The sequence below is a fragment of the Augochlora pura genome, chromosome 11 (genome assembly GCF_028453695.1).
Source record: "Augochlora pura isolate Apur16 chromosome 11, APUR_v2.2.1, whole genome shotgun sequence".
Lineage (NCBI taxonomy): Eukaryota > Metazoa > Arthropoda > Insecta > Hymenoptera > Halictidae > Augochlora > Augochlora pura.
This window is the reverse complement of record NC_135782.1, coordinates 6,808,396-6,834,441: the sequence shown is the minus strand read 5'-3', so window position 1 is coordinate 6,834,441 and position 26,046 is coordinate 6,808,396. Positions and strand designations below refer to the sequence as shown.

General features: G+C 41.7%; 1 protein-coding gene across 3 annotated transcripts; it reads right to left on the bottom strand.

Moving 5' to 3' along the window:
* Positions 1 to 414: 414 nt before the first annotated feature.
* On the bottom strand, positions 415 to 17,387 carry Jdp (DnaJ domain-containing protein). Of its 3 annotated transcripts, none has more exons than XM_078194118.1 (5): positions 17,197 to 17,387; positions 14,215 to 14,795; positions 8,577 to 8,678; positions 7,387 to 7,503; positions 415 to 4,779 (listed from the first exon to the last, which is right to left on the bottom strand). In XM_078194118.1, the coding sequence occupies exons 2-5, from the start codon at positions 14,296 to 14,298 to the stop codon at positions 4,558 to 4,560; spliced, it is 525 nt and encodes a 174-aa protein (XP_078050244.1). In that variant the 5' UTR covers positions 14,299 to 14,795; positions 17,197 to 17,387; the 3' UTR covers positions 415 to 4,557. The 3 variants fall into 3 exon arrangements, with proteins under 3 accessions (XP_078050244.1, XP_078050246.1, XP_078050245.1); XM_078194120.1 differs by having other exon boundaries at positions 415 to 4,734; XM_078194119.1 differs by lacking the exon at positions 17,197 to 17,387 and adding an exon at positions 15,694 to 15,723.
* Positions 17,388 to 26,046: the final 8,659 nt, after the last annotated feature.

Genomic DNA, 26,046 nt, shown 5'->3' with positions numbered 1-26,046 from the left:
CGATACGTCGATTTGTTGGTCGTCAGGAATCGAGCGTCGCGCGCGGAAAATTTCGAGCCTATTCAGAGCCGTCGAGTGGCTTTCAATGGCGAAATTGATAAATTGAGTGTCCGTATTTTCGATCTATTGAAAAGCTGCGGCCGGGACGAACGTTCCGGTATTGTCGACGGTAGCTCTTAGCGATGCCTCTCAAACCCCATTTTCGCCTCGATTCTTTTCCCTTTGTATCGATTCGCAGTCGCATTAACACGCTCGCTTGTCCCGCGAAAATCACCGATCATTAACTCGAAATCACGATTATTCGTTTCAAACGTAAAGAACAAATGATACGCAAATTGGTGGTGGAGCAGTTATGAAACAGTCGAAACATTTTCATTTAACTAGTTAACTGTTTCAATCACTTCGTGAATTAAATATTGTTTAACCCTTTGCAATCGAGTGACGACTCTATAACACCACTGAAACTTGTTATATCATATTACAAAATAACTTCTACAGTATTATGTTTATTTATATTTTAGAGTGTGTTAAAAGGATAAATATTGTGTAATTTACAAGACAATGCATAAATTCCACTAAGTTATATAAAATGACATAGTGTGTGTCAGAAAAACCATTTCGTATTTACAGATAAAATAGCTTCGAGTGCAAGAGGTTAAATATACTTGTATAAAATATCAAATTTTCTAGTGCAGCATTTGTTCGAATTAGCAAACGGCGATTTAATTGGCTGGCTCAAAGCTAGCTGATAATTTACCGATTGAAGCAATCGAATTGATCTCACCAATTCAATTGTAACTATAACGCGGCTCGCGTTACGTTGATAGTCTAATAACCAGGTGTGCTCCCGAATGTTTCATCGTCTGTATCCTCCACTCCATCGAATCGCATAGAAACGAACAGATTTGAATTTATTATTTGCCGTTGTAAAGCGATACAACTTCGCGACGGAAGTCTCTAATTAAAATTACATCGCGTCAACAAATTCGCGCAAACGAGGCGAAACGTTGAACGGAGTTTGTCAAAGCGGACGGGGCAAATTGAAAGTTTCAGAAAATTCCGTGAACAGGCAATCTACAAAGCGATCGTTTTCGACGGTACGGTTCCGCGAAACGAAGTATTGTTTCGACAAACAGAATATATTTTTTAATCCGCCGTTCTTCGGACGATCGGCTCTCTCTCGCGCGCGCGCGCGCGCGATTCCGGCAGCTTTCAATCCCGTTTCGAAAATAAACGCGACAGATGAATTTTGATAAAGTCCGTCGGACAGTTTGCCAGAACGAAATATCGTTCTTCCGCGACCGGTTCTCCGACGAGGGGGTTGAAACACGCGGGATTTTGGGGGTGGGGTGGGTGAGCGCGAGATCTATGGGCTAGTGTTTGGACTCTCCGTAACGTTCAAGTGTCGTCGGGAGAGAAAAAACGATATACATTTTGCGTTTGACACAGGTACAAGTGCGCCGTCATCGATTTGCTCGACAGTGGCAAACGATCGCTTAAACAATTTCCCTTCGCCCGGAAAAATCTTCGTCGCGGCGATGCGCGGTCGTCGGAACGCGGTTTTCAAGCTCGCAAAACTGATTAAGGTCTCCACTGAGGAGCACTCAATGTTTAGAACAACGAGTTACGTTTTATTATTCTTTTTTTTTTTTTTTTATTTTCTTCTAGTTACTCGACGTCGCGGGAAACCGCTCGAGTGCCATTACGCTTCGAGCCTCGCGAATCGCGTCGCGTCGTCTTATCGAATCGCTCGAATCGATTCGTCTGCGTTTTGCGGGAAGATCCGAAGAGGATTTTATTTTAATAATCAAATCATTTCTATACAGCGAAGCGGCGTCATGTAATAGTCTATCAATGGGAGGCTGTGATGTATCAAGGCCGAAACTCGCGTCGATTAAACTAAGTGGAGTAACTGTTGCATAATGTCTAGACGTTTGTTTATTAATATAGACCGTGGATCTTTGTGCGAAACAAAAATTGACTGCGTGATGCGGGAGATCTTAGTAAGCATTTATTTTCTTTCTCGATGCATTAAACGCGTAGTATCTTTGACACGTTTATACGTTCTCACTGTTATTATATTCACCTATTCATTTTTGTCATAAATGCATAAAGTCCATAGTCTTATGGACATATCATCCCATTAATATTTCCGAACTTTAAAGCATAGATTCGCATAAGTTAATTCGAAGCGAGAAAAGAAAGCTGCGAATTATGCTACCTTATTAGAATCCACGCGATCTTCGCGCAATGTTTTACCGAATCTGCATCCGCCAGCAATATTTCTGAACGACGTTAGCTAATATTGACGAAAGCAATCAACGATACCGCACAGCCGGGAATTCGAGGGACCTTCTAACAATTTCGAAACCGTGCAATGAAGCAAACGAAACTAATTACGTGCAATTACCACCGGCGTCATTTCGAGATCTCGTTAAGGGGCATGATCGCGGGCCACTCGAGCGCGTTCCCTCGCGAGTAACGTACAAGTAGAAACAACTATTTATTCCCTTACGTTTTCGGTTCCCTCCGTGGAATCGTGGATATCCAGCTCCGCTCGACACGACATCATGACATCAATACCACCGTCCAACCGATCGTAGAACTTCCATCTCTGGCCGGCGAGCCTTCGAGTCTGTCCCGTCGCCGTCGTCACGGCTGAGCGCAGCAACGCGTCGATAATTAAAAATCGAAAGCTGGAACAGCGCTCGCGCTCTGTCCTCTCGCTGATCCTCCAGAGAACAGAGAGCTTCGTGTCTTCGAGATCGATCGAACGCCTCTAAAAAAAGGATCTCGAAAATCAGGACCGACAACAAAATTAGACCGTCCTGCTTATCTGGCCGTTCTCCTCCTTTCCCCCGATGCACGACGCACGGATTAAAACCGTCCCCATCTCCTCCACCTCGCCTCACTTCATTGTCTATGATAATTAAGCTCCACCGTCATCTTCTTGCCCGCTCCATTTTTCATCCACTCCGACGCAGATCATTAAGACTGTCCCCTTTGTCTCGTCATTCTTTCTTCTCCGATAATTATATCGTCGCTCTCCCGCCCTCGCTCTCTCTCGATCGTCATCTCGCCCGTTGTTCAGCGTAGATAATAAAATCCGCAATGATTAAATTGTATCGCTCTCCGTTCGTCGTACCGACCGCGAATACAATCGCCACCGGAAGATCGTTGTCCTCTTTTCAATGCCCGTTACAGCCGAACGATACTCCCATTGCGAATTTCAATTAAGTTCGAAAGATCCACCCCTTATCTGTCCTGTTTCCTCCATTTAACGCGCGTTATTCAACGTTCCCCGCTACGACGCGCGCAACGAAGTCCCGAGGATCCTCTTCTTTCTCTCCGCCGTGTACACTTAAGATACCTATTCAATTTCCGTCTGTTCTTTTCAATTGCATTTTGTACTGTGTTAAAATAAGAACGTCTCGGTTCCGCGCCTACTCTTCCGGCGTCGACGATAATCAAATTACATCCAGCCCCCCCCCTTTCGGTTCCCACTTCTTCGCCAGTTTCCATTCTCCCAGCAAATGAAAACAAGATTATAAAGTCGCCCCCCGTGGACCTTCGGTTCCGCGACTTCCTCCGGAACAATGCTCGTCTTCCTCCTGGAACAAGAGCATCTTTCCCGCTGCGCCAAACTTCGGCCTCCGACGTCCCCTCCGGTTTTCTTTTTACCGCGCGCAAACGCGGTCGTTCTTCAGGTACAGTGGTCGACGGCGAAATGAAACGTGAAAATATCGTCGAGGATACCCCGATGTTATATACCGCCGGAGTCCGTCGACCTCGCGAACGTAAACGGAATTGGAAAATCATGCGAACCATCGTACCTTCTTCCGGCACCTTCGCAAGACGGTTTACGCCTTCGGCTCCTGGCCGCTTCGGAAACGAAAACAAGGTTACAAAGCGATCCGGGAACTCTGATAGCCGCTGCTAAAACAATTATGCTCGGCTGACTGACAGACGAGAGCGAAAATACGACGCCGTCTTTCTCCCACGGCGGATCGTTAACAAAAAGCGTAGCAGCGAAATCATAGAGGAACTTGGAACATTCGATTTGCGAGTCGTCTGCGAATTCTCGCAGCACCGTGCTTCCTGTCCTTAATCCGTCGGAAATGATCCCAACCTTCGCGAGACTGAACGACGAAACCGTGTGTCGGCGATGAATCTTCGTCGCCAACCAGTTCGCAAATGAACATAACCTAGCAAAACGATCCGAGCTGTTTTCAATTCGTCGTCGTTTCCCGCAGCATCGATCATTGATCCTCCAACCAGCTCGCGAGCGAAAGAAAAATTGCGAACAGATTCATCGGCTTCATCGGCTAGGACCCACCGATTCCAGGACCCTGTTCACCTTATCCCTCGGTTGGACAATGACGAACGTGAAATTCGTGTATCGAGCTGTTCAGAGTGTGTACGTGTTGGATGCTGTTCGCCTTCTCTCTCCGTGTTTTTTGGTTGTTTCCATTCCGTATAGCTGAAAGGTAGACACGCAAGTAAGTGTATTGTTGGTCCTGCCGGCAACGGGCTCCCACGTGGAAATCCCTCGACCCCTTAGATCTCGTAGTTGCGGAACTTGTTGACGACCTCGCTGGGCGCGTCGCAGTCCCATCCGTGGTCGCGACGGGCCCCATAATAAATATTCGCACCGCCTTCCGATGCTCTCCTATGGGCGTTCGGCGGAAGCACTTTGGTCTGCCCTGGGGAACCGGCCGCCTCGCCCGACGCGTCCTGCAGCATGCGATCCTTCGTCTTCGGTTTGCTCCAGTGCATCGACTACGACGCATTCGATTGCATTTCTTATTGATTAGACTCTACTACTATCTGACACGCGCCCTTCACCACCCATGGCCCACCTTTTCCCTTTTTTTTTGAACACTGGGTTTACGGGACTCGTGGGGATTGCAAGTTTCAAATATTTCAGTTTACGATTATTCTGAACGTACAGAAAGGTATCCAGAAAGGTTGGCACGAAGATTATGCTATTAGTTACTCAGGTTAAATGGATGAGAAATGTTCATATCAAGATGCTAAAGTCAAGCTAAGATAATTTCCCGTATGAATTCCTTTTATTCGAATAATTCATTATTCGTTGTAAGTTATGAAAATGAAAGAGAATATAATTGATTATGTCTCGTAAATATTCTGGGACACCCTGTATATCTATGACTGTAAATAAAAAACGTCGCAAGTCACAATTTGCAAAAATAGAATCATGGAAACTAAATTTAATGGCCTCGTAAAAATGATGTAATTTAAACACTACTTATATGGATCATTAATGATCAGACAATTCTTTAAACAATAATACATTAGGGATGCGTCGTTTTTCTTAGGAATAAAAATTTTATCCTGCATCCAAACCTTTGTTAAGCAAAATGTTTGCTTTTAATGCTCCGTAAACCCAGCGTTCACCCTTCTATGGTGTCACGAGTCTCTACGTATGACCCAGATCGTGTATTAAGCTACTAATCTTAATTACCACTTGGAATTAAAATTGGCTCTGTTATTTTCATGCAAATTTTAAGATAGTAGACTTCCACATGAAATTGATCGCATAAGCGTGAAATAGAAATTGTAAGATCTATATTTTGCAAAAATGAAGATACTTCATATTTTATAATTTTTCAATTTACTATTTCGATAATTCTGCAAAGCAATTATTTCTTCCTTCGGTATAACATTACTTTCACGTAATAAGCTTAAAACACGTGTTACAGTGCAGATCCCAAAGATATGCAAGTATTTGTTTAATCAAGGCTAGATGACCCGACGAACACCATTAGCTTTTATCGTAATTTCTGTTAAATTAAGTTAGAGGATAAGTTTTTACCAACACCGTAGGAGGGTTAACAGGAAAGCGGAACTCGGTACCTCCATTATACGATAGAAACATTGAACAGCGCCGGAAACTTTTGCTCGCCGGCCACTGAAATATTGAGCTGCCCAGAAGCGAATCGTAAACTGTGTGAACTGGCTCTGCGGACAGTTTTCAGAAACGCGGGCAAGCAATTTTCTTCTCGGAGGGAACAATTTTTAATCCATTACGTATCGGAAAGTACGTGTCACCATAAAGCATATTAAAGTATTTCATTTAATCAAACTAATGATAACAGATCAGCGTAACAGTAAATTCTAAAAACCGAGCAAACAATTTTATTACCCACATACGAGTTATGTAACAGTTAAAGAGTTAAGATGAAAAATCAACAGCTAGAAATTTTATAAAAAATAAAAGTGACAGCAATTTCACACTTAATTCAACGAATTATTCAGATCCGTACAAATGTAAGCCTTCCGGAATTGTTATTTAAAAGAAAATTATCGAACTTAATTAGACGAAGCTCAGTTATTCACTAGTCTATTAATAGGTTTCCAATAATTAAAATGTTAAGCCCCTGCAGGATTTTCGAAAGTCCGTAATGAGATCTTAACGATCTTTTTTCGAGCTTTAAAGATCCTTTTTTCAGGATTATTTGATCCAATGTTTCAGTGCAGTAATATTTCTTTGAATCAGTTCTGCAGCGATTTAATTAGCTCACTGTAAGCTAACCATAATGCATTCATTAAATTAACGTAGCCATATTTAGCCAGCACGCTCAACAATTCATTAGCTGTCTAACAAGCTGGCGCGCTTTTCAATGTTCCTTTACTGTATCAAATAAAAAATTTCATCCATGCTTCGATAATGGAGGTTCTACAATCCCGAGTCACGCGAGAAATTTCCAGTATACAACGCAACCGTAAGAAGTAATTGCAAGGAAAAAATAATAAACGTTTAAATGTATATAAAAATTAAAGAATCGCCAATTAAACGCATCTTCTACATCGTTCTACACAAACATGAAAGTATTGTTGTTCCGTGAAAGACTATTGCAAAGTTTTCTCTCTGTTCGTAACAAAGGCTACCGTGCCGGTATATATTTCCATAAATAAATAGATAAATAAAGGAATAAATAAATAAATAATCCGACAAAGACTGCCAATCCAAAGGGAACTCATTATATCGGACCGAGAACAGAATTCCCTTCCAGTGAAGTTTCAGAACAGCTTCCGACGCCGTTCGTTAAAAATTTCTCTACGCAATGCAAGATTAATCCTCGGCATCGACAAATAAACTTCCTTCATCGAAGTTCGAGCAATTTGCGCGGGGGAGCACAAAGCGTTTTGAAATACCGGCGAGTCGCGAATGTAAGGTAAACCGAATAATGCGCTACCCCCTGGAAGGCAGTCCCGACATTCTGGGAAAGATTTGACGAGCGGAGCAGAGGTTCCGGGGGGAGGGGGGCCAAGAAATTTCTCGCACGAACGGGTTCGACTTCTTCGCCCCCATTGTTGCGCCCGCCGAGGAACGTCGCCGTGGAATTTTTCAACTTGACTCACTTGGTGAACGTGCTCCTTCATTCCGAGCCACTGCTTGTAGCTGATAGCGATCCCGCTACGCCTCCATTTGTCGTAGTTGCTTCTTTTCTCGGGGTCGCAGAGAACCTCTTTCGCGTGCTGCCATAACAGAAAAGAGGAAACGACGAGTAGCCTTTCGATCGCAGCACGATACGCGTTTGATCGACGCGCTTCTGAAGCGTCCCGTCTTGTTTTTATCGCTCGCCTCTGCGCCGGATTTAATTCCTGAGAAATCTGATAGCTGCTTTTATAACGCGATGTTATTTGCAAGGGATTTACTAGTCTCAAATCCGTTTCGTTTTATTTTTCAACGAACAGTCTAATTTAATATAAAATTCAAATGACACGCCTGTCAATTAATAGGATTATTACTAAGAATATTATTATACGCGACAGTGGCCAGAATCGAGAGAATTATCGGTCGACTGCGGGGCATTATGCATTCGTACAATTGTTATAAAATTATACGGAAGGTGCGATGGGATAGGTCTCCATTTTATCGTTCGCCGACCGAATCGATTCGCGAGGTGAATAAAATTCTCCAATAGGGGATAAAAATAACGCGTTCTAGAATCAGCGATTTTAAAGAGAAATTCTAAAGGTAGAATCTCCTATTATAAAACAGTGTCGACGATTGTTCTTGAGCTGGTAGATCGTTCGATCTCGATAGACTGTCCGGTGTCGCGGTAGCATCGACAAGGCCAACTGTGGCAAAAACTAAGGCGAAACCAGTTACCGGTGACTCATTTTTCGCCAATTAATTCGTATCCACGAACTAGATTTACCGTGATCCGATTTCTACAGGTTACTTTGAAATCCGAGAATCACTTCGTCGAGACTAGTCCACCGACATTCTTATTAAAGAGACATTAACAATTTTACAAACAATTTGATTAAGAATACTTTACGAAACTGGATCAAAATTCAAAATCAAGTTACACGGCGAAGTTGTTGTTTATGAACTAATCAAGTTGCGAAGATATAGTAGATTATCAGGCAAAGTGTTAAGAAAGAGTTTTCCAACTACAACAATGCGAAAATAAAAATTGTGAATCCGATGATTTCGGTCGGTACGTTGAGTTTACTGTTAACAATGTACGACACTGTAAAAGTCAGCGTAGAGGATATTTGTTCCGTAGTTTTGAAGAAAGTTCAGAGAGTTGCGAACAAACCTTCAGTTGCTGGAACTTCCGCTCGGCTTCCTTGCCGCCTTCGTTCTTGTCCGGGTGGTATTGAAGGGCGAGAACCTTGTACTCGGCCGTGATCTGTTCCACCTGCGACAAAATAGACACGAAAGCTAGTCGGGACAGTTCCTCGTGAAATTCGCGGCCCTCGAGTACGGTAACTTCGTTCGGCAGCTGATAAATTTAGCGTTGCAAAAATTACCGGAATAATCAGTCATCCAAGCAACCCTTCAAACTCGGTCCAAATAACGCCGTAAATAGCGCCTACCATAAAAGCGACGGGAGACAGTCGGACCAACCTATCGCGAACGATATTTAACTGAGCCTAATCGACATCCGGATCCCTTCGTAGCGTAATTTTTAACAATTCACGCGTCAATCTCGAAATCTTCTGTTATCAATATTTAGACGTAAACCCTATGATCTCTGGTCACCAATATTTAAACATTAAAGTAAACGTACGTACGCAAGAAATATATTATTTTATGCATTTTATATATTTATAGCAAAAATAAGTAGATAAAATGCTGAACGACAAAAATATGTGAAGAATACAAAAATTATATTACATTAAATTTGATTTGTTGAAATGATTGAGAAAAGATCTCTCTATTTAGCTCCCGTATCTGACAAGATATGCAGACAATTTTTATTGTACATAAAAATTCGTAATTTATTAATCTGTAACTACTACATTTGTTAAAAGTCACATTGCGTTTTCATTGACATGAAAATGGTACATGAAATATCAAAATCAATTATTCTTTGTATATCAATTACGAGGGTGTCCAAGCTCGATTGAATAAAAGCCAGTGTATTAAAAACGTTCCACCTGTGCTTTTCCCGCAATTGTTCTTATATTACATTACCACCACAAATGAATAAGTAATTAATATCACTCTCGTAAAAGAAACTCGATTACCCTTTCCTCCAACATCAGAATAACCTGCTATTTAAATACCTTTTATTTATAACCAGTTCAATCCAAGGCGGATCATGTAGAAAACAATTTATTGTACAATCAATAAAAATGACACCTAGCACTTTAACTGACTAATCTATTATCCGAACATTGATTGGGTCGTATAATCGAGGTCCTGCTAGTAGCAGTTGAGGTTTAACGACTGGTTGTAAAATAACTTTCTCCGTTCACAAATATTTCTGGATAACACGTTCGCTGGTGTAATGCCCGCGAACGGACACTACGAAAGCGGTATAATTTCCATTGTTTTCGTGGCGATCCGAAGTGATTGCCAGCCTCCACTGAAAATAAACGGCGCGGCTTTAAATAAAGCTCGAGGATGGTGGGGGGAGTTAATGAGCGATCGTGTTTGCCTGTTTACCGACGGACTGCTCCCGCCGTTGTTCCATTAAGAAATTCTACCCTCCTCCCGCCCATTAGGCGAATTCATTAAATTGCCCGGCAAATATCACTCGTCCCCATTAACCGGTGAAATTGACGAGGAACCGGCGGGCTTCGTCGACCGCGCGCCGCCAGAAAAGGAAAACTCGTCGGGGCTCTCGCGTCTACGTCGACGGTGCCGACGCGACGGAACCGCGTTCGATAACACCTCTCTCGTCTTCTGTATCGTCGCGACGCGCGTTCACGCCCCTGCCGTGGAACGTTCCCCGTCACGTCGTTATTTCGTTAAGTTATTCCATTAACCCTCTGTGTCAATAACCAACGCCGCCAACTGTCGCGTTCCGAGCCTCGACATTCCGCCCTTTACCTTGCTCTTGAAACTCCGCGTTGCTCGCGGACATTCCGCCGACGTGTACTATGGGGTCTCTAAACTTGGAAGCCAAGTGCTATATTGACACTGGAACAAAAACTGTACAAGATTCCACGCACCGCTGATGTTCGGGTTCCCGACTTACGGGGGAAACTTGCGGAGCAGAGGAAAATCTTTGTCGCCGAGCAGAATGTTTCTCGTGACGAAAAACAAATGAAATTGAAAATTAATTCACGCGGATTTTATTCGGGGGTTGGAAACAGTTGCGATGTCGGTTCCGGTTTTTTAGAAGTTATGGAGAATTGAGAAGTCTCGTAACTGTTATGAGATTGCTGAATTTAATGCAAAATAAAAATTATCTACATCAGCTTTAAGGAGTAGAAATTAAATAGTAAGTTAATTCTTTCTTTAATCATTCTAATAAATTGAGAGTAAGGCATTGATATTTCTAAATACTTTTAATCAATTTTATACAAATTAAATTCTTTTAATGCATATAAATTCGCAGTTTAATGAGTAAATTGAATTTCACAGTGAGAAAAAATTAAATGCATTCAGGCATACAAATCTGCAATCTAATCTTTTCAATTCTCCGTTCCGTTCGATTTTTCTAAGAAGCGATGATACCAAAAATTCAATTATGTAAGGAAAATTTGTTGCGGAATCTTCGAGGTACGATGTAGAACGACAAGAACGTATCGCTACGAAACTGTCGTCAACATTGTTTGCAACGGGGCTCGTGGAACGACGAGGCGTTTATCGCCGCGACAGAGATAAACGAACGATATTGGGTAATTGCAGAAGACGCTGCCCGTTTTGAGCCGTTTTATTACAACAATCGCGATCCTCGACCTCGGGTATTAACCCATTCAGAAGCAATATCGCATCAATCCGACGCTGCTACTCCAATTTCAATCGCGGCCAATCTGCGCCCCGTGCACAACCCAATTTTCTAACCAAGCATCAACACCAAAACATTTCACTTTTCATTGTTATCTTCTTCAATCACGAGCTTGAAATTCTCCCTCGTTATTGCTACATTCTCGTTCTCTTAGAAGCTTGAAATGTTCACCCTTTATTGCGACCTTCTTGTTCTCTCAGTAGCATGGAATTTTCACTTTTTATTGCTACAAGTTTGTTCTCCCCCCACAAGCTTGGAATTTCCACTCTTTATTACGATCCTCTTCTTCTTCCCGAAGTGAGAAATTCTCCACTCTTTATTGCTGTCTTCTTGTTCCTTCGCGAGTTTGTAATCGTCACTTTTTATCGCTAACTTCTTATTTTTTCCACAAGCTTGCAACGTTCGCGCTTTATTGCTATCTTCTCGAGAGCACGAAACTGTTCGAAAATCTGATGAAATCGTGCGTCAAAATCACGTTTCATCTGGACGGTCATCGGCGCGCATTTCATTACAGCAAAATAATCACGGTAATTGGAATAATCTATTTGATTCCGCTGACACCGGCGACCACCGCTGCAATCAACTCGTTAATCGAATCGTTACGCTTTTAATCGCGTACGATTAAAAAACAAAAAGAGTGGGGAAAAACGAGAAGGAGAGAGAGCACGCGCTAACGAGAATAAATCGAGCAGCATATTTTTGCGAGACGAACTGCTGTTCGAGATGCTCGCACGGTGCGTTGATCGATATTAACCGAGAAGTTCGGCCGTGGCTGAATGATTTAAGTTCCACGGACGCCGATGGAATTATCCCTGTTCGACGCGGCAGACACCGGGACTAATTAACCGTGCGTAACTTCCGGGGGAGCATTCGATAACGCGTGCTTCGCGCAGCGCGGAAGAATCTCCAGCTCGAGGAGAATGTTGAATCAGGGTAGTCTCCCTAACTCGATTGACTATCTTCGCGTCCGACTTGTCATTAACTCCTGAATGTCGTGGAATCCGTGGGATTCAGCGACGTGCGAAATTTATTTGAATTCTCGGGAACCAACCCTTCGCTGTGCGTGACTATAGCGATCAGCTGTGTAGTTCGAAGCTGGCGAATGAATAGGTGAAATTCGTGTCCGTAAGAAGATTAACGCTTTGAATTATTTCCACGGATTTGAGAACGTATTTTTACGGTAATATGTAGGAATATTGAAAAAGTAATGGTTGTCGTGCAGCTTAGCTTCGCCAGTTTTATTTGGTCACGCGAAGTTTTAAGCTTTTCAAATGGCTGTCGCGGCGGTCGAAGTATTGACAAAAATTTAAAAATGTCGAATTATAAAATGCGTCGCAGATTCCGTTGAATAGATGTGATGGTTATAAATCTAGTGCGACTACGTTTCTGATGTTAATTCCGAATAAAAATTCAGACAGCGCCGTTAATTATTGATAAATAGTAAACTGTGGATTTTATGTAATTTAAAATAGTGGGATGATGAGAAGAATTTGAAAACGTCGAATGAGAAAATACTTCAAATCGCTTCATTGACTATGTATATACAATGTATTATCAGGAATTGATAAATGTCAATGTATTATTTTTAATATTCTCCACTTGATTAGACGATTTCCATCTTGGTCCATGAACTGGCCACACAAAGGTCACTTTTCGACAAAATGAAAAACTTCGCGAACGTCGACTTTTTATACAGCCCTCGTTGAAGTATGCCCTTGAACACCGTGGCTAAAAATGGCTAGCTAATTAACCCAAGAACTACGAAACCGTGCTTCAAATTACAATAACACAGAAAACAGCCACCGCAATAATTCAACCAAGCATTCTCCGTCGATCCTTCTCAAAAACAGTAGACCAAATAAGGTGGTCCCTCGGAATAAATTGCGGTTCTCCTGTTGCGAACATCGCTTTATCATTTAGTGTCTCATTTAGATTCCCTCATCCATTACGATCCTGTTTCCTGCGCGAATTTGATCCGATAAACACGGCGACGGAAAGCCAGCAAATTCGCGCAACACTTTTACAACGAATTGCAACTAAAACTCGAGGCCAACGACGGAACATCTCGTCGCTGAATCTACCTAGCTTTGAAAGTAACTTGCTTTATAACCAGGAGAAGACCGTATTTATTTAGACTCTATACCATTTTTGTTACAATCTCTGCTTTGGCGGACAAATTGGTTCAACCATTTTCTACGAAAGAGTATTCATAAATTCAGCAAACTTGAATTCTACGAAAGAGTATTCATAAATTCAGCAAACTTGAATTCTACGTTGTCACACTTTCTATGCGAGACGTGTATGTCGTTTTGGGTCTCATAGACCCAGTTCAGTTTTCAAATAATTGTCGCTCAAAAACTAGCAATACTATTGACACTAAAAAATTTTAAGTTATAGCTTGCACATTCTAGAATATTGTTTCCTTTATTAAAACTCGATTACTTGCTTTCAAGTATATTGCATTAATAGTTTTGTTTCTTCTCCTGACAATATCACTTTTTCAGAAATATGGTCATTGTGATCTACTGTAATAGTGGAAAATTGAAATAAAAAATATGAAACCATGTTAGATTTAACGTTAAATGAATTCTAGAAATGCGGAGCATCACAACAAAAACTGAATCGTGTAAATTAAAATTAAATTCTAAAAACTATATTTGAGACCTAGAAGCTACAATTGAGTCCTAGCAGCAAAATCTGAGCCTTACAAGCTAAAACTGACTCGTAAAAGCTAAAACTGAGTCGTATAAGCTAAAACAGAGTCTTGTAAATCAAAATAATGTCTTGTAAACTAAAATTGAGTACTAGGGACTAAAATGGAATCTTAAAACCTGAAATTGAGTCCTAGAAACTAAAATTGAGCCCCAAAAACCAAAATAGAGTCCTAAAAACTGAAAGGTCTTGGAACAGGTCGTAAAACCGTCGTCTCTAAACAATATGTGGTAAAACTGCAATATCACGAACGAGAATAAAAGCACATAACGAAACTCACCGTGGAGTTCTCGTCGCAGGAGAGGAGAGCATAGTAATCCTCCTCCTCGCTGGGCTTATAGTTGATGGCGTCCTCGACGCTCATTTTCCCTCGACGATTCCGGTCCCTCGGGAAACGGATCCTCTCCCCTAATTCGTCTGTCCAGCGGCGAAACTAGCCTCGCCCTGCCGATGGTAGATCCGTCGCAGGTTTTCTCGCAACGTGGACGCGCGTGGATCGGATCGAGACGCGTGGATCGCCGCGTCACCGTCACCAGTGTGTCACACACTCTATCTCCCTCTCTGATCCTTCTGGTCGTTTCGAGGATCTTCCGCGAAGAGTCGGTCCCGTCTCTCACCTGTTGCCGTGTCGCACGTCGGACGCCGGAGTGAGCCGTACGAGGGAAAACCGTGTCGGAGACCCGGAAAGACCCGGTTCCCCGGGAAATCTCGCGCGTGTGCGCAATCCAGCCAGCCACCACCACCTATCCGCCACCTATCCACCACCTTTCCACCACCTGACCGCCGCCACCACCCCAAAGCGCGATGGGACAGCGTCGCTGACGGTGTGGCGTTCACGAAAATCCTGCTCCACGCGCGCACCTGGATCAAAGTTCGACAAAAATCATCAATTATAATTAACGATTAAATTTGCAATCAACCATCAAATTTTCAGATTGGTCAATTAATTTCGATCGTATCTCTTAATGTCAATCGTCGCTTAAATAACAGATCTTTATGCAAAATAAAAATCGTCTACGACAGAAATATAAGAAATATAAATGATTTAAAAAGATCTCGCTTCTTTTAATAACTGTAATAAGTTAAAAGTAATGCAACAACGTCCTCGAATTTTTGTAACATGTTACGGATTTGCTTACTCCTTTTTGTCATAAATGTGTACAATCCACGGTCCGTTAACTAAGGATCAACTTGTAAAATTCTTTCTCCAGCGTAATTGTAGTATCGAAGTTAAGCTTTAATCCACGGACTTTACTTCAGAGATTTTCTGTTCGGTACACGTGTACTGTACAGGTGTGCAGCTAGTTTGAGGTCATAATAAAACTGACAAAAGCCAAAAGGAAATTACTTTCTCGGTGTAATAAATTCAGCGAATGAGAAATATACGGCAACAAGAATTTTAATTATGCAGCAAGATATTATTCTATGCTCCCGAGGCTCGTTTTACGGTAGATTTATAAATGGGCCGCGCGTTTCGCTTGGAATAGAGACATCCTTCTTCCTGTAATGATTTTTAGCGAGTTTCGAAACCTGCGTTCCGACAATAAGAATTTTCATAATTATTTGGTAACTTCTGTAGGCATTTCCGCGGATGTATTCACTAAAATTGAAATCAGCAACAAGTGTCTCTTTTGTATCGGTGTTTGCAGTATTTTTAAAGGGGGATAGCTATTAACATTTAAGATAATAAATGATAATAGAAACAACGATGGTATTAAGAAGCGGAATTCCTAAAGGAAGTCAGGATTGTAAGACAAACATTTTACTGAATTAAATTAAGGGAAGGTCGTCGATTTTCCTCTCGAAAATTTCCATTGTATTCGGCGCAGATTGATATCCATAGTTTGATGAGGTCCCTGAGGCCAGATCTCTTCAACGGCCAGTGAAATCCACGTTTTCGGATCGTAAAACTACGGATGGAATTTTTTTTTACGATTCGTCTGTTACAGGAGTCGCTCCAACTACGGCCGTCGACAATGTTTTCTCGGTCCCATGGAAATTGTAACGGTTAAAGGGACCGACCCGAATTCAATTAATTTAGTTATTATTGGACAAATGAACGGCCGGAAAGTTAGCATACAGCGAGTCTCATTAACAGTCGGACAGAAATTACTTATATTTTGTTGAGATATTTTTTTAAATCGCAATTAGTTGGAGTACAAATTTGATAACGAAAATGAAAACAATTTGTCTTGAAAGAGAAATTGAATGAACATATTTCAGTAATTGCAACGTAAGTTAAAGCCGTTTTAAAAGTGCTCGAATATCAATGGCAGTCAGTGCATAGAAAGAACGTAGCCGTATAAAAGTTAAAACAGCAAAACTTTTAATAAAGTACGATCGGAATACGGTGTTTCTCTTCCGCCAGGCAGAGAGATATTATTCGTCCGTGTAATTTCAGCTGTTGAAAACGTTTAAAATACAAGGAGGTCTGCTAGAACGGGACCGCTTAATTGATTTAATTCTGTCAAAAATAATAGAGATGAATCCGGGCAGAAGAGGCCGAGTTACATTGTAAATTAATACGGCAGGCAGGCGGACGTTAATAATGTGCGCAAGAACGGCGGGCTGCTCTCCGATTACAATTAAAAACCTTCCTTAGAATACGCCTGGCCATACACAGTCGTGAAAAAATATATCTGTATATGTTCTAACAGAGACCAACTTTTTTCGAAAAATGAACTATCCTTTTAGACAATGACAATTAAAATTTTGGACGCTAGATATACGGAACACTAAAAGCAACTGTTTTATATTATTTTATAAAATGAACAGTGAGAAATTTATTCCAACTTTTAACGAATTCTATTGTAATATTGAATTAATATCAATGTATCTTTGTAATCCGAATAATCGTGAATTAAATAATTCGCGGTCCAACATTTTGACGGGTTGCCCATAGCCTTGGTGTTAAAATCACGGCTCCCGTCTCCTTTATCCGAGCGTACAACGAAAACTTGAGCAATAGTCTTCACCAAGGTGTCCACACGTAGGTACAGCACGCACACATCCAATTAAAGTTTCCTTCGCGCAACGCGATCATTATAAATCTCGAGGTTCCGCCGTAAGAACCGCGGTAATAATCCACGAGCGATTTATATTCCGGACGTTATCGATCCCGTCAATTATCTTTAATTAAATTAGCGGCAGGACGAGTTGATTAATATTTTCAACGAGAACGGAAATAATTCTCGCGGAGCCTCGGGCGCTCGATGCCGCGTGATTAATGAAAATTGGCACAGGGATATGTCGCTGGAATTACCTGTGATCCGACAACTTTTAAACGCACTCGCGGATCGCGCACGCCGGTTTCTGCATTCTAGATCGCTGCGTCGAACGGTGAACGGTAAATAAGACGATCGAACACTCGCGAGCCGTGCTAGCCGACGGAGCCGATAAACAAATTGTCAAAGCTGCGCCCGCGTTGTAACGCTATCTGCTTGGAATTAATGCCGACGCATACTGCGCCTTGATTGCGGCAGATTCCAGGGACCTGTGGCTTTCACTTGCGGTCACGTGACCCCGAATGCTATCTACGCGACGTTACCGATCGAGCACCGTGGATCTGGATCAAGATCACGTGACCGAGTTATCGCTCTTTCGAATTTCGTAACCGGTCGATACGAGGGAAAATAAACGAAATGCGATAGGCGCTCGCTGTCGGCTAAATAAAATAATTATCGCGGTCTTCAAAAATCGAAGCATTATGCTGACTGATGGATTCAAGGACTTCCTCGAACGAGGTAAAAAGTGTACTTTAAACTGTACAACGTTAACGTTATAAACTTCGCCGAAACTGCAGAATTACATTTTTGTCGTTTTACATTCGTTTTCTGTGCCTCGCGCATTCTTTGTCGCAACTTTTGCAGCAAAGAAGAAATTCTTCTTTGCAGCTGTTTCTTTTTTCGTGGAAACCTTTTCCTCTTTTATTACGCGCTGCTCTCCTTTTACTTATCCGCACGTAAGAAGGAAACTTGATTTTTATATTCTACCTTCACTGCTCTTATAAACTCTCATATTCAAGGGAAAGGATTCAATTAAAAACTCGCGCACGTGTTTCATGGACTGGTAAAATTAGCAACAACATCTTCCTTACGTATGAGACGGAGATATACTGTTAAAACAATTATCTTCGAGTAAATATTATTTTTTACAGCTGATTGTTGGACACAGTATCTGGGTAAGAAAATTTATAAAGAACAATGTTTAAATATACAGGAAAATTTTTAATATCCACTTTTATATGCTTTTTTATGGTACTGTCTCTTTGATTTAATAAACTATACCGTCTTTCCTTAATTAAAGAATATTCTGCGCTATTGTTTCAAGTAGGACACATAATCGAGCCGGTGTTTCAAAATATCTACTTCCACTTTATCATTATCGCGGAAAGCGCAGCGGTTGCAAAAAAAACCGCGACGAATAAAAAATGCGAGGAACGCGAGAATTTCGAAAGCAAAAAAGGGCGCGAGAATTATTTGAAAAACTCGTAAGCGTTATCGGCTTGGTATCCGGTTCCGCGCGATATTATGTTCGTGCGAACGTTCATTTCCTTCGCGAGTTGAAAAATTGGAGAATTTTCATAGTCCGGTCTCCAATCATTCCGAATTTATTGCGAGTCAAACGTCGTCGAGTCGATGTCTGTCGGACCGGCGCGAACGTGATACCGGACGGGAACACGCCGCGCGGAAATATCAACTTTTTCCGAAAAGAGCTCAAGTTTTCCGCGTGGAAAAAGAGGACGACTGACGGACAGAGGGAAAAAAGGAGGAGCGTCGCGGAACGTGCGCGGAAAACTGAATTTTCACGAGCTCGTTTTCAAACGGGGCCGAACGAACGGTCCGCGTGGACGCCGACTTTCTCCCCTTTCGCTGCGAAATAAAATTTCGCTCCCTGCGGAGCAGAAAAAATGCCCTTCGCGACGTCGCGAAAGACTGGCAACTTTCCAGGTGACTTCTCAGGTATCGGCCGCCAAAGTTCGACGCCGATCGAGTTACGTATTCCGGACATGTCCGATCACCTTTTCCGCAAACTCGATTTGCCTCAATTTATATTCGATCACGAGTTCGAACTACTTCGCGCCGGGCCGGGTCTCTATCTAGATCGAACAAAATAATTGCTACGGAGACTGCAATAGTAACAATTCTATTCTAGCAATTGTTGAGCTGCACCGGGATTTCCGTATCGCCTCGAACGCTCCGCTATTTTGGCTATTAAGGGAGGACGGTTGAAATGGATCGATTTTCTTTTATTCGCGGTTTCATTAAAGTTTCAAGCGTGCGGAATGTTATATCAAAGCGATATTTCGAAATTCGAACGTTCAGCTACGCGAGGGGAAGTTTAAATAATTTATCACATGAGAAGTTATCCCAACACTAAATGTACCGCTGCAAGCTTCACAATCTTTATTTTATAATCATTGAAGTCATAGAGCTATTTGTTTTGAACATTGTTGAATATATTTCTTTGATATGATATGTACTACTTTGAAAATTGTGAAAAGTTTACATAAATTCAATCTTCTAATTTTTATAACGCAGCACGTGTATGTTTTCCATTTACACAAAGTTTTATAGAAATATTCTGCATAGAGTATTCTACAGTGTAGAGTACGACTTCTTTTGACATGTCAGTTATTTAATTTTTCATAACCATTTGAAGTTGACCCGGGAGATTTCAGCGTTTCTCTTAAAGACTTTGAACACTTTCAAGATACTCTGAAGGACCATAAAGATCCTCGAGGTTTCATCGAGTTCCCTCTGCAAGCTTTAAAATCCTCGAATACGTACAATTTTGAAACGCCCTGTATACTCTCAATTTTTCCTTTATTGCGAAAAAGCGTTTGTTTCGATACTTTCAGATAAAAATATGCACACTATAATTTCTATCCGCACATCTACTTTTAGTATAAACAGTCTCGATCGAAAATTACGATTTTTCATGAAACCGTGTCCCATATAAGGACACCTCGACCGTATATCATCGCGGGTGTTCCGGTCGAACGTTCGCGCAACTAGATCGCAGCAACGCACGGTCATAAAGCCGAAATAACTCGCAGCGCAAACAAGCATCTCCGAGTTCGGTGTATCGCGAGAATTTCTATCTATCGGCGATGTCGCGTCGTCGAAATCGGAGAGGGCAGGGGGAAGGGATTTCGACGTCGTCGACGAGTGTCCCGCGTTCGCAAATATTTAGCCACTCGGTTTAATTCGACGCGAGTGGAGGGTACACATTTGCCGAAGCTGGGAAGCCGGGTAGCCGAGGGCCGGGCGGCGTCTCTCTCTCTCTCTCTCTCTCTCTCTCTCTCTCTCTCTCTCTCTCTCTCTCTCTCTCTCTCTCGCGTGGATAATCCTCGGCACCCGGGCTCGTACGTCATTAGAAATTCAAATTCCCCGCGGGATTATGGGCGAGAAGGGCGGCCGGAGAAGACGCGAAAAACGTGACTGAATGCGTGAGCTCATTAGACATTCGTCTCGCTTCCGTCGAAGACGACACTGATTATCGGTACCTCTGCCTACAGCTGTTAAGGCTATTGTCTCCGACACAGAGCCGGAGCTTTTTAACCGTGGTGCCTGTCACCTAGCCGACTTAATAATAACAATCCTCCATTCATTGGTCATCCTTCTACCATTCATCTTTCTGCATTATTCCTTCTTCTCTCCTCGAGCCTTTCTTGCGCCTCTTTTATTCGCATTCGCGCAGCTTTCTTTCGATTGGCTTTTGATGCAAAGTTTTAGTAGTATATACTTATTTCAGAGCATTTAGCCTGAAATCGTCTGTAATTTTTATATTTGGTCCTTAGTTTTAATTTAAAATACATATCAACAGAAGTCAATCAGTGTAAGTCCACTTTTCATTGCTAATGAGATACGCGGTACAAGCGCATCTTTATCATAGGATCTTCCAAATCAATATAGTCGATTTTTCATAAATAAACAGTAGATAGCAGCACTGTCATTTGTCATGAAAAGGGTGAAGAATATTTTTCAGAGAAAATTCTTTCTTATAAGAAACTTTGACATTCTTCTTTTTATTTTCTCCTCTAATTAAGTCCCTTAATTAAGTCCTTTGTAGTAAATGACTTAATATATTTTTTCCAGCAAAAAGGAGAAAATACCTGAATAAATTCAGTCTTGAAATTTTAGCGTAAATAAAGTAATATATAAAAAATGAAGAAGAAACAGTATAATATGCAATTACGGGGACGACGATCACCTTTCGTCTCGGAAAGCTTGTCCAGGTAATAGGTGAACACGATCCAGGTTCGAGCGGCAAAGTGTTGTGTCGTAAATTCAATTCCGCGCGGGTATTTACTATGATGGATTACAACAAACCGATGGTGGGCGGAGCGCGCCGGAAGCCGTAGAACCGCCATTAAAACGTGTGAAACACGTGTCGGCCAAATGTCAACGTTGCACTCGGCGAAACGGCGAGCGGCCGCACACATTTCTCAGCGTTCGAACGAACGGCACGTGACAACGCGAGCCGCGCGGGACCGTCGCAAACGGGGCTAGGCCGTTTCGACGAATTCTGGGAGGAACGCCGGGCTCTCTTTCTACCATTTCGCCTTTGTCCCCGGGCCGCCGCCATCTTGCGTTTCAGTCGGTCGTTCGAACCGTCGACGATCGTACAGCTGTTTGCAATAAATCATTCGTTACCTTCTGTCCCGGGTGTACACCGTGTTATATTGCACCGAGATTTCTTGTTTCGCCAAAAAATAGAACGTTACCGTCGCCGGGAGTACGTATCCCTCGAATTTATGGCGCGCCCGCGGATTTCTGGCGTTTATGCTCTTTGTTGCGACCACGCGGAATTAAGCGAAAGGAGAAATAGCACGATTATAGCGACATTTCATTATGAGACGTAGACATTTTTCTACGCTGGGAATTGTTGAGGTTATAACGAGCCTTTAGTATAATAGATACCTATCTATAGTATAATAGATATAAGTATATCTATCTCTTAAAATATCTATCTCTTTCGCATAAAAATCTGACGTCTGCTCAATTATCCTCTTATAATTCTATAGGCTGAGAGTCTGTCAGATATATTCCACTTGAAATGTTTAAATTATTTAATGCGAACCAAGAAAGAATTTAAAAGAATAAGATACTGGAAAGGGAAGGTATTTAATTGGTAATAAAAATTAGAATAACGTCGCGGAACTTTCACCAACCAATTAAACAGAGGCGTCAGGCTAAAAGGTAGTATATTCGCTTTGATTTCGTTTATTTCTTGTTCTGGTTGCGAATGATGCCTGGAAAACAAGCTCGCGTACGCGATGCACCGTCGTGTTCGATTACCGCGGCGAAGGTTGCACCTCCTGCAATAAGCATTGTATAGCAATGGTAATTAGATTGCCCCTCGACACTCACCGTGAAACGGAATTTTTACTATTTTGATCCGTTATCGGGCCACGAATCAAATAATCCCGCCGCGCCGTTTCCACCGACCGCCTCGTTATCCCTCAGAAAGTTCCCCATTGCGAATCGAATCGCAGAAACGGAAACAAAAATACCATGATGCAGTTCTAATTGCGTGACCGCCAATATTTCTCCCCTGCAACGGCAACATAATTTCATCTTTCGAGGAAACTTTTACCATTTTTATCGCCCGATTCCGCTATGCAGGTTAACCTGTAAAAGATGAATTTGCACATTAATTTTTTGCGCCATCAGAAAGCGAATTTCGATGAGAAAATTATTTTAAAGTTAAATCCGGAGTTTTAGATCGAAGTCAAAAGAGATACAATCCGATTCGATAAATAATTTCCACGATAAAAATTCACGAAGTTCTGTTTAGAATTTAGAAAATTTTTTAAAGAAGCTCACATATTTTTGGAAAATGCCAGTTAATTTTTTAGAGCTGTTGTCCCATTGATCCTCAGCAAAGTTAATACATAAGTTGTCCCAATTTACCGGGTAAGCACCGCCGCTGCATTCTGTGTGCATAAATACGAGAAAAGGTTACATAGATGTAGCCGGTTCGAAGCTTTATTAAAGTTATAATGAAAATACGAAATGCTAAGATCCTTGCCGCAGTTGCTGCGCTACAAAGTAGAAATGGATTAACGATATTTACATCCGGTCTGTGTGCACGGCCTGTTTATCAGCCGGAGGATTGCTTAACCCTTTTAGTGCCGGACGACGATATATCGTCGTTTGGTACACTTGCCAGAAGTGCCAACGACGATATATCGTCGTGCGTGTAATAACGTCTTATTCTTCGCATTGCGAGACAACTTTATCTGTTAATAAATTTATAAATGATCTAATTTGATTGTAAATGATCTAATTTGATTGTAAATAATCAAATTTCGTTGACAAAGAATTTGTAAACCGATTTGGGTCTGACATTTTACACATTCTATACCGGAGTGTGCTGGGACCCTGTTTACGCTGGAGTGATAAGATGGACTAAAATTTAAATCTGTCGATGGACTAAAAATTAAATGTTACATATTTGCAATAGCTAGATAACCAAATAGCAATATTTGTGCTAGTAAAATTTTGTTTCAGCAATGTAGTAGTACCTATACCAATTGCTTGTCTTGCAGCAGATAAAATCCGTTTATCGCCCGCACTATGCAATCGATCTCTTCTTTTATTTTTGTTATGTAATATTGTTTATCTTGTTACATAATAGCAAAATATATTTAGATGTTACATAAATGCAAAATATATACTTCATAACAATTGGTCTATATAGAATTATGATGAAAAGATGGCTTCTTGTATGCGCAAATACGTTTTGAAAGAGAGAACTCAACGTTTACTTTTTCTTATGGAGACTTTTACCTTTGTTATTTATATAATTTTGAACGAGTAAAGAAAAACTAGTGTCATTGTTTTGTTCTCTGTTTCATCCTTAGTATACTGCTTTTTGAATCATGTAAATATTGTTTCCCGTTTGGTTTTTATGATTATTTTCCCAAACCCTAGTAAAACTGTGAAATTCGGCCGGTTATTCTCGCATAGGCACCTCTTTTTCGTCCGGCACTAAAAGGGTTAAGCTGCCGAATGTTACATCTGCCGGCGCAATTACGAACTTCAGTCTTGATATCGCAAATATAATTAGCTTCTTCTTCGTATTTCCATGCAACTTTTAATAACCTTCCCGGCGACCTACTTCCGTACCCAATTTTTCTCCTTATTAGCATCCGAAAGACATATACGAGGCACAAGAAAATTGGGACACCCTGTATAAATACGTAACTGCAAAGTTCTCGTAGCTCCGACGCGACGAGTTCTTTTAATTAAGAAACAAATATTAATTACACGGAGCCAGGAGCTCCAAGCGTTTCTTGTTAGCGACTGGTATCGCCCGCAATTATTATTGGAATCGCGACCGAGCCAATTCCATCAACGCAACAGAGGATTATACAGACTGTTTCACAACATCTAACCGCAACTAAATCCACCAAGCGCGCACAGAAATGTCCACTAAATGTCACATGAAAGCGTTCGACTCGCGAACGGACGTTTCCAATGTACTGCACATACGACGCGCATTAATCGAGTCCCAGTTAATGAGGTCGGATCCTGGAAAACAAGGCCGCGGACTGTCTCTGTTAGATCCTGGACGCTTCCGCACCCTTGATATCTTTGTTAAAAAATGGTATTGAAAGAAAGACAAAACTGAAGAATATTGCAATTATAAAATACTGTAATCAATATTTCAATACAAGCATATATTGCAATAAGCATACTGAAGAGTCTAAATTCATTTTTATGAATTTATTTTCACTGTCGTCCCCTTTATTAACAAATGGCACTAAAATGTTCCGAACTAATCTCATTAAAAAATTCATCACTTGGAGAAAGGTATTTACATTAAATTTACTGAGCTCTCGAGATTTTTATAGAAAATGTTAGACTCAAAATAATAATTTTGTCTCACGATTTAATAAAATTAATTTAGAAGCAATACAGCCACATTTGCAGTGAAAAGTCAAAGTAGAAAGACGAAAATCCTCTCCAAAGTCTCGAAATTATTCAAAGACCAAAAACAACGCGTTTAAATCGCCGAAAGCGCCAAATGGCCGCCGGCGAGCGGCATAGGCGTCGACAATGGGGGAGAAGTCGCGAACAATAGAACACGTTTTAGCCGATTGTTAATCGAACCGCGAACAGGATCGCCACCACGATAAAATGGTCCTCTTCCTGTCGCGGCGTTCGCCTTGATATTAGTTGAAGAAATCTCCATTTCACGACGCCCTGGATCGGCCGTGGATCGCGCGGAGATCGCGCGGATCGATAAAGGGGGATGGCGAAGACGTCGAAGGGGTCACAGTGTTCTGCTCCGAAAGGAAACGCTTCGCCGGAGGAAATACACGCTCCGCTCTGTTTCCGTACGCACATGCGTGACAGACACGCAACCGTGCACGCGTACGGCACTAACCTTACCCCAACAGGAATTCTTTGCAGCACGCGCGACGTGTTCCTCGTCCTCGTCGCCGTCAAGTGCTTCTCCGAGGATTGCTACGATCTTTTTATCCCATTTTTTTTCTTCTCTCCCGCACCTTCGCTTTTCTTGGTAATTGTTGGTGCTGCTGTCCCGGCAAATGGCGGTCCCCGGTCCTGGAAGGGCCGGAGCTGCTCCTTGAGTTCATTAGCTCGGAAATGTTCACGATAAGTCTCCTCGGTTGGTGTATTTAAAACATTACCCGTGCTCCCGGAGATCCTTGAGAAAAGTTCGTCGAGTAGAAGGGAAAAATTGTTGCTGACGCCGTCACTCGACAATTTTTAATCACCTCCATTTAACGCTGTTTTTACTAAAGAAATTAATTAACATCTTTTGATTATTTTGAATTCAAATCATTCCCCATGTAATCGTTTCTTGCTGTAGCCGTCGCAAAATAAATTCGGTGAATTGCGTGATACGAAACGTCGGTAAAAACAGCTTGAAATTGTTATGTAAAATTTTGTACGCGGTAACGATGGTTCGAGGTGGATATCGGAACATAAAGAATTAATACAGCTCGCAACGGTCGCAATTAAAATTAATTCGATCGATCCGTCTCTCCCTTTGATAAGGACGCCGGCTTCGACGAGGCGTGGATAATCGCTAGCTAGCAATTCAATTTATTGAGCCAATTCAATATATTGTTTAC

What these genes read in the sequence shown, in the direction of transcription:
- Jdp (XM_078194118.1), bottom strand. Translation starts at nt 14,298, where the DNA reads ATGAGCGTCGAGGACGCCATCAACTATAAGCCCAGCGAGGAGGAGGAT. An exon ending in GGAAGTTCCAGCAACTGAAG is followed by an intron (nt 7,504 to 8,576) that starts GTTTGTTCGCAA and finishes CTGTTATGGCAG; the next exon opens with CACGCGAAAGAGGTTCTCTG. An exon ending in TGAAGGAGCACGTTCACCAA is followed by an intron (nt 4,780 to 7,386) that starts GTGAGTCAAGTT and finishes AATGCGTCGTAG; the next exon opens with TCGATGCACTGGAGCAAACC.